We start from the raw sequence: 9,356 nt of genomic DNA on the forward strand, positions 1-9,356 counted from the left end.
ACTATTTATCTTTATAATTTATATTTTTATTTCTCTTTTTTTAAATATTTATTATATATAATTTGGAGAGAATATTAATGTTGTGATTAATAATTAGAATCAAGATTCAATTATTTCAAAAAAAAATTGAGCTAACTTTATAACCATCAATATAATTTTTTTTATACCATTACTATCTAAGTATATTTTTATATATAGAGAGATTTTTTTTAAAATAATAAGCATGAAAATTATTTATTTTATTTGTGTAATAGATTTAACACCTAATCAAATATAAAAATATATATATTAAATTATTTCAAATTTTAGATAACGAATATTAAAATTAATTATTAGTAAAAAAATTTAAACTCTTTTATATGAAAATAATAACTAAAAAATTTATTGTTCAATTTTTTATCTACAGAAATCCTGGTCTTCTTAGTCGACAAAAACTTTTGTCTCTTATGATTTTTTTGTAAAAATAATTTAATGTTATAAATTTTTTGTATCATAATCTATAATATTAAGACCAACATAATTTTAAAAAAATTATATTTTCGTAATATTATTACGAATAAAAATACTAATATAACACTATACAAAGAATTCTTAATACTAATCACTTTAATAACATTTATATTTTTTACAATCTCATATAACTCTACAACAAATTTCTTCTTCCAATCCTACCCACACATATATAAAGGACATGGTCGATCATGCACAAGCATGCACCAAAGAAAATGACATGACAAAAATTGACGTTTTCTTTGGGAGAAGACGCAATGAATTTTGTATATATTATATCATACACATATTTGATAGATATTATGAGTCACGTAAACTTCTATATATTTGTATTTTAATCAAGAACTCACACTATTATTGAGCAAGTTCAAAGGCGGGTATTTTTTAAATCTTGCTAAAAACTTGAAAGGGTTGTCATCAAGTCCCAAATCAATGACACAACTTTAACATAAATAAAACTACTACTACTACTACTACTACTACTATTATTATTATTATTATTATATCGACTAACCCCTATACAATTTTGCGTCATGGCTAACATAGTGCATTTTTCAATTGGATTTTGTTACTGATGCATTATTTTATCTTATTAATATATTTGCTTTAAAAGGCAGAAGTTAGGGATTTGGGTTTTAGGCAAATTCAAAGACCCGCCAAATTATATTATACTCCTTTGATTGAAATTTTCATACCCCAGCCTCTGCGATAGTCATATCATCTGCTCCCCAATCCTTATACACTCCAACCCTAACTCAAAAACATTTAACGAAGGCACCCCCAACCCATAGAAGCTTTGACATCTCGGGCTCCAACGAAAAATTGTTAACTCGCGTCGGATCCTGGGTCTCGACGGGCTGCCGGTCGCTCAGGTCTCTCCGCCCGTGTGGTCGTCTTCCGGTCGGGATTACTGTTGGCCCAACGTCTCTGCTCCGGTAATCCTCCCTCTTTCTAACACCAAAATGGATGATGTTAAAATTGTTGATTTCAGTGGGTGCTCTTAATATGACTGAAATTTGTTTTGTTCCTTTTACCGTAAGCCTATTTTATTATGGGTAAGAGGTGAACACAATAGAATGCTAATATGAAGGTGTATAGTCCCCGTAATAGAATAAGAACTTATGAATTCTAATGAACTAAGAGGATTTATTTTGATTCAGTTTGTTGCTGACTTGAGGCTACACTATTATAACCTGCTCTGTAGTTTCCTGATTTAAAATTCATAGCTTGACGTCCGCTTTATGTATGGGCTAATTTGGGTTGTATAATTTGTACCACTGAAATGCAAATATCACTTGAAAAGGCTTAATTTGATGCAGAAGTAGGAATGTTATGGAGAGGAAAATTCAATGTAAAGTTGGGAACGGAGGAGTGGGACTTCGGAGTTTGTGTATCGGAAGGGTATTCAAGTTTTAGATTTGGTAGTTTAAAATGCACCACTCTTTTAGAAGTATACTTGACTTAGTATTAAAAATGCATTGACTGATTCAGGAACTTATGAGAGCTTCTAATTAGATGTTACCCCGTTTGCAGTCACCAGCGTGGCCGTTTAGCATAGATTTGTCCTATTTAGTCACTTAGCCTTAAATAAATATATTAACCTACTCCATTTATTATCGTTAGAATGTTCATGGCAGTAAAAGGAGATATTGAATAAAATTATATTATTATTGGATATAGTGTATGTGATATTTGAAGCCCAAAGCTATATATGGAACACGGTTATGAAATTTGGACTTGCCGTTTGCATGTGCTACACTCTTGAATGTATGTGGATCTTCTTCAGAGAAATGTTTAGGAGTATCTGAGATTCCTAGGCAGAAATTATATTTCCAAATATATGTAATCTAATATCCATGTTTAGAGTTGTGTTTTCTATATGAATTAGTCAATGAGTTATATTTCAATTTTGGTTGTAACAAATTTACCAAAACAGCATGAATGTGCTTTGACTCTTGATTTTAATTTATTTTCTGGTTGAAACAGGCACCCTATAAAATTTATGATGGCTAGAAAAGGTCGTTTCACAAGAAAACCAAAAGTAGGACCAGGATGTCAGCAACCACAAACGGCTCCGCCTCCGGTCCCGCCTCCGGCCTCGGCTTCCCACTGCGATGACTCTGAAATTCTCCCGGACAGTGGTGATAGTGTCCCTCAAACTTCACGTCCATTCCTTCCGCCGCGCAGTGTACCAAGGCCGGCTCCACAAACGAGCACAACTAACATTCAAAACTCGGAGCCAAGCCATGTAAACTCGGCAGATAATGCTAATGATGTGGATTCTGTTGATCAAGCAGCTGATGAATCCTTTGTTGATTCTAGAGCTCAGAATCGCAAAGGACGCAAGACTACAGAGTTTTGGGAAGTCAGGATAATCGGTAATTTAGCTATTAAATTTGATGTGTTCAACCTGATTTAGACTCTTGTTAAGTTTTATTACTCTCGCATGCTGTCCATTTATTTAAACATAAGGTATTATGTTTGGCTTATAGATTCTGATGGCACAATGAAGCCGGCAAGACTAAGCGTGAGGGAGGCTATGGAACGGCCTAATGGTAGAAAGATCGTACTCAGGTTCAACAAAGCAAAGCAAGCCATTGGAAACGAAGCTGGATTGTTGAGTGGCGTGCTTGGTCTGCTAGGATCTGACTTTGGAAAGTTTCCTATCTGTGAGGAAAGCTGGCGTAAGATTACTACAAAGGACAAAGTCTATAACGAATGTGTGAAGGTAAAAGTTTATATCGCCTTTAAAATACATCTGCTTATTTTTACAATATTTGACAAATTTTTGGTTATGTGTATAGCAAATTTTCCACATTGATGAAGATAGCGAAGGACTTATCAAAAAAAATATCTTGAAAAGTATGGGGAAGTCCTGGAAGGAGACAAGGCTGAGGTTGTATAATGCTTATTTCGAGCCAACGTTCACGACTGAACAAAATATTGAGAACCGTCCGCCGGGAATCGATCGAGAACATTGGAGATGGTTCCTTGACTATCGCGCCAAACCTGAAACTCAGGTAATCTAGTATATCATTGGTACACAATTTTTATGAAAATTATTGTTGCATTGAGTCTTTTTAGATCATCTTATGATCGCCTTTTGTCTCTACTGGACCAACAGGAGAAGTGCAAGAAAAATGCAAAGAATCGATCAAAACAACAATATACCCACACTGGCGGTTCAAAAAGCTTTGCACGGCGAATCGAAGAAGAGGTACTTTACTTTTTTTTGTTCACTCTTTGGACTATTTCTGTGACTTGAGATTGCCTTGATTGTATGAAAAACGGTAATGGCATAAAATTTGTTGATACAGTCGGAACAACAAGGGAGAATAGTCGGAAGAGGGGAGTTATGGATCGCAGTGCACAAAAAAAAGGACGGCTCCTACATGAATGATGAAGCAAGAGCAATCGGTGTAAGTACCACTATTTATAATTGGTAGATAAAGTTATGACCTCAAATAGAGTAATAGGGTGAGTTCTACGGTGGCCAAATACTTCATGCCTAAGAGTGGCTAAGTATTGATTATCCAACCAAAGCTTGACACTTGGCATGAATGTTTGAAAGAGAAATTTTAATCAACTCCCTGATTAATGATTATAATGTGTGGTAAATTTGAGTATTCCAATGACAAATTTGTAATTTTAAAACCAAAATGCTATTTTTGATCTGCTTAACACTGATTGCTTTTACTCTTGAGAAGAGATCTGTTAAATCGAAGGTCACATATGTTAGAATTTTGGAGTTTTTTGCGAAACTTTCAATTCAAGCGGTGGAAGTGTGGAAGGTAAAAATGTTAGGCTTATTTTTTGTCGCAGCACGTGAAGCTTCTGAACGATGGAGCTGAGGAGCTTTAACGGTGCCATTTTGTCACTTTTGGCTTCGGTTTAGATGTCTCAGTCAGCGAAAGCTGAGCTTGTCCGTTCGGTTTAAATGTCACATTTGGCATAGTAATGCACTTGACGAGGTGGGATTGGATTTGATTATGGTTATTGTAAAAAATTTTCCGCACACTATGTAATGTAACTATTGATTAGGGAGTCAGCTAAAAGATTTTTTTTCAAACGCTCCTGCCAAATGTCAAGCTTTGGTTGGATAGTCAATACTTAGCCACCTTTAGTCATGGAATACTTGGCCACCACAGAAGCCACCGAGTAATAGTCTAATTTTCTATGTTATTTTGTTTTTGTTCTTGTTTGATGAATGGTTTGATACTCTATGTTAGATACTTTTACAATTCATATTCCAGCTTACTTTAAGTGTGATTGCTAATTTGCCTGTTATGTTTATAGACTTTTTGAACTTCGACGTAATTTGGAAATAGTTGGGAGCAGGAATTTGAATGAATGATTTTTATTTATCCATTACAGCTAGTTATAGTGTTTGGCATCCTATGTTATCATTTGGTGTGTTTTTGACATGAGATGGACTCATCAACAAAATTGTTGTATTTGCTAATTTGTGTCTGTAGGAAAGAATTGAGGAGATTGAGCAACAGGATGAGTCATCTAGAGTGTTGTCTCAGAATGATTCCATTGCTCAGGTTTTCGGAAAAGAGAAACCGGGTAGAGTACGTGGTGTGGGTTTTGGACCGACTCCTAGTCAACTCTTCGGTCCAAATTCACATGGACCTGGCAACGAAGTCCAACTAGAGAAAACTCAGAGGAAGCTACTTGAATTGCAGGCAGAGCTGGAAGGCGAGAAGTTGAAGAGGAAGGCGATGGAGGATGAGGCAGCAGCAGATAAGAAAAAGATGAAGGCGATGGAGAGTGCTCTAATTTATCTGTTTCAACGGCAGGGTGAGGAGCTGCCACCAGACATCGCTGCAGGGATGAGTTTTGTGGGATGATAGAGTGAATACTAGAATATTAGAATTGGAGATATGTTGCATTGAAGCAAACATTTTATTGAATTAGACTGAGCAACTCTTTGAAAGAGATTTTTTTTTTGTTCGTATTTTCATGGATATATATATTTCCTGTTTTGCTTATATCTCGATTTTGTTTTTTATACAAGTTTAGATTCTAAGATTGAAAATATTCAATCTTTAAAATAATAAAAAATATAAGAAGAATTTTAAAAAATCATTGAATAATATTTTAAACCAATTTGGTGTGATTTTTTGAAAAATTCTAAATTTTTATTTTTTTTAAATTTCATATTACATAGCGGCGGTTATAAACCGCCTCTATTTTGGTTTGATGATTGTAGAAACTATTATATCTGGCGGCGGTTTGTAACCGCCGGAATCTCTGACAGAAACTACATTAGCATTTAGCGGCTTTTTTAAAACCGCCGCTAAACGTGCGGCCAGTCAAACATATCGTATAACACTGCGGCGGTTAAGATTCTGCCGGTAAATATGAGGGAAATTGTGCCAGCAAAATTCGGCGGCGGTTTTCTGTCAGTGTGCCGCGAAATATTGATTTAGCGGCGGTTATGCCAGCGGTTGCTGGAAACCGCCGCCAAATCCAACCGCGGCGCCCGTATCCATGGCAGTCTGGTGAACCGCCGGAAAACGATTTTGCGGCGGTTTTAAACCGCCGCTGATCATGAAAAAAACCGCTGCTGTTAACCGTGCTCCTTGTAGTGGATACAATATATAACTACCATATAATATTATAAATCCTTATTAATAATATACATATTTTCACATATGAAAATCGCTAATTTCATTTTAACAAAAAATGAATTTATAGTAAACTATAAAAAGAATCAAATTCCAAACAAAATAAATATGTGTAATACAAACTTAATTATGAATTAATATTCATATCATTATGCGTATCCAAAATATATATATATTATTAATGTATATATATAATTTAATTAAATATAAACTTTTTTTTATTATTTGATTGATAAATATTCGCATAAATTATACATACAAAAACTCTTGTATTCTAAAATATAGTTAATCTTTATACCAAATCAATGGCACATAAATAAATCTCAGAATATAAATAGATACAATATACAATTTATTACCAATTATTTTTCTTTTCGGTGAAACAGAATCCATAAATTAAATAATGAATCAAAACACGTATGTGCATGATCATCATCTATATACCCACGAGGAGAGAGATATACACCTTCTGTTTAAAATCCATATAATAACAAAATAATAGGATTTAAATTTAATTACTCAATACTAATTTATTGTTCATAGTGATGAATTTGCACTGAATTAAATTTTACAAAAGGTAATACGAAATGAAGAAGCTTTATTAGTTTGAATCTGAATAAATACATCACCATCAAAGAGGGAAAGCTAAACAATTCCAAAAAAAAAAGGTTAAGTATGATTTTGGTCCCAACGTAAAAGTTTCATCTTTTTTTTTGCTCTAGAATGGTCCTCAAATTTTCAGTTTGTTTTAAAATCATTCTTTTTATCAATTATTTTTTTATTACCAAATTACCCTTTATTAAAAAAATTATAAAATAAAATAAAAATAAAATAAATAAATAAAAATAAATAAAAGAAGCCGACACCACCGCCGCACCGCCGCCCTGACCCCGCCGCTTCTTCTTCTGTGAATTTGATTTTTTGTGAAATTTCTGGATTTTTTGTGAAATTTATTGTGGAATATTGTTGTTGCTGAAATTTAATTTTAGAGTATTGTTGTTGCTGATTCTGAATTCTTGATGATGATGATGATTTTCTGATTCTGAGTATTATTGTTGTTTGATTTTTCTGGATTTTCTGAGTTCTGGGATTTGATGAGGATGACGATGATGATGTTGATTTTCTGATGTTTTAGTTGGTGTGATGGATGGTGATGGAGTGGCAGTGGGTGGGGTGGTGGTGGTGGTTCTGATTCTTAGTTCTTATGATGATGATGATGATGATGATGATGATGATGGTGGTGGTAGGTGGTAGGTGGTGGGTGATGGTGGTTGTGATGGTGCTGGTACTTTGCATGATTTTGGGGAAGAAGGGATAGGGGCATTTTGGTTCGAAGGACGGTTTTAAAACAAACTGAAACCTTGGGGGACCATTTTGGAACGAAAAAAAGGCGAAAGACGAAAAAAATTTTCAGCCCCTACGTTAAGAACCAAAATCATACTTATCCAAAAAAAACTTTAATCCAAAATTTAAATATTAACTAAAGTAAATCAATTATTTTAATTCTGATACTATTTGTTAAAATAAATAATTTTATTAATCTAAATTTCCATATTAAATTATCAAAAATATATATATTATAGTGCGGAAGGTATAGTATCTGTACTCATAAGAGTGATTGAAAGAATTTGATTCTTTAATTTTTCTTAATCAAAATCTTCTATCACTAATAGGACTAAATTATAACTCCTCTGATGGAAAAAGAGTTACGGAAACGACTTTAATATGTTGGAAACCAAAATCCTGAAGTCACTATTCATATTTGAATATGGTACACATTAAATCCTAAAGTCCAAATAAAATAGTATCTTTAATTTTATTCTCATTTAATTTTAAATCAAAAATAATTATGACTTATTTAATTTAGCATTTATGATATAAATAAGATCATCATTATATAAATTATTTAATATGAAATAACATAATTTGTGATTATAATGAATATATATATTGTCCATAAATAAATTAAAAAATTAATAATTTTTTAACAAAGGCTTATCTTGAAAAAGCTTGAAGAAATAAAATCTATTTATATACTCATTCTATTAGTAAAATTTTTAATTTTAAGTTTCTTGAGAACTTAATCTAACCATTTTAAGTCAAACTAATATACATCGTTGTGTACTTGTTCTAAACTCTTCTCTATTTATCCCTTATATCCATCTAAACGCCCTAGAAAATCTTTTTAAAAATAAACTATAGCTTTTTTAAGATTTGAACTAATCATTTTTCTTACTTACAAGCTCAATAGTTTGATAAGCCTTTAATTTACTTGTGTTTTTTTACAAGATTTTTAAATACGATTCAACCCCTTCTAACTACTTCTCACGCACACATTTAAAATAGAAACAAATAAATTAAAACAATAAACTATCAAAACACTATTCAAAAGTTTAAATTGTGGACTAAGATAACTAAAAAGATGTGACAGATAAATAAGTTCTGAAAGATTTAAAATAAATATAAAAGAATTTTTGTACTTGATAACTAACTAATGCATTTGATTTAAATTTTTGAGGGTACTATTTAGAATGTGCATGTACAAAATATTAAAGTAAAATTTGATTTCTGAACCTCATTTTTCAATTTTTTTCTAAAAAAGGTTTTCAGCTATTCAGACAAAACAAAAAGATATTCACTTAGCATAAATCACTTAATTTTAAAGATAATTTTTTTTCTAAGCATATTTACAAAAAATTGCGTTCAAATTTGACTTTTAATTTGTTTGAAAATATGTATCTAATATATGATTATTTTTATCACATTTTAAATCTTTTAAAAATTTATCTGTTATATTTTTTTTGAATTAATTTTTATAATAATATAGACTTTTAAATACTATTTTAATAATTTTTCTAAAATTAAAAAATAGAACGTTATTGATGGCAATGTTAGGTAAACATTGCAAATTCGCAATAACTAACAAAGACAGGAGATATATTGCTTGTCCTATTATCGAATAAGGTTGAGCGAGTGAGCTTCGAGGCAGCTTCATGCTTTCTGTTTGTATCTACATCAATTTAATTATTATTATTATTATTAAATACTAATTTTTTATCTTATTTATATAATATGTATAATAGTAATTAATAATGTAAGAATAGTTAAAATAATAAAAATTACATTATTTTAACTAGAAGCATTTTNACTTGATGCGATGATTAATTAATATTACGTTATAATAGGACCACTTATTGAAAGCAACAACGCCTT

General features: G+C 31.7%; 1 protein-coding gene across 1 annotated transcript; it reads left to right on the top strand.

The window, feature by feature from the left end:
- The first annotated feature begins 2,515 nt into the window (after positions 1 to 2,515).
- LOC107478310 (uncharacterized) lies at positions 2,516 to 5,363 on the top strand. The gene is made up of 8 exons (XM_052258216.1): positions 2,516 to 2,888; positions 3,003 to 3,238; positions 3,315 to 3,530; positions 3,635 to 3,727; positions 3,828 to 3,929; positions 4,218 to 4,301; positions 4,764 to 4,823; positions 4,986 to 5,363. The coding sequence occupies exons 1-8, from the start codon at positions 2,516 to 2,518 to the stop codon at positions 5,361 to 5,363; spliced, it is 1,542 nt and encodes a 513-aa protein (XP_052114176.1).
- Positions 5,364 to 9,356: the final 3,993 nt, after the last annotated feature.

Source organism: Arachis duranensis, chromosome 3, assembly GCF_000817695.3.
Source record: "Arachis duranensis cultivar V14167 chromosome 3, aradu.V14167.gnm2.J7QH, whole genome shotgun sequence".
Lineage (NCBI taxonomy): Eukaryota > Viridiplantae > Streptophyta > Magnoliopsida > Fabales > Fabaceae > Arachis > Arachis duranensis.

Excerpts from the sequence above, each read along its gene's own strand:
- LOC107478310 (XM_052258216.1), top strand. The coding sequence starts at position 2,516 with ATGGCTAGAAAAGGTCGTTTCACAAGAAAACCAAAAGTAGGACCAGGA. Across the intron at positions 3,531-3,634 it reads GCGCCAAACCTGAAACTCAG|GAGAAGTGCAAGAAAAATGC; the intron begins GTAATCTAGTAT and ends CTGGACCAACAG. Across the intron at positions 3,728-3,827 it reads CACGGCGAATCGAAGAAGAG|TCGGAACAACAAGGGAGAAT; the intron begins GTACTTTACTTT and ends TTGTTGATACAG.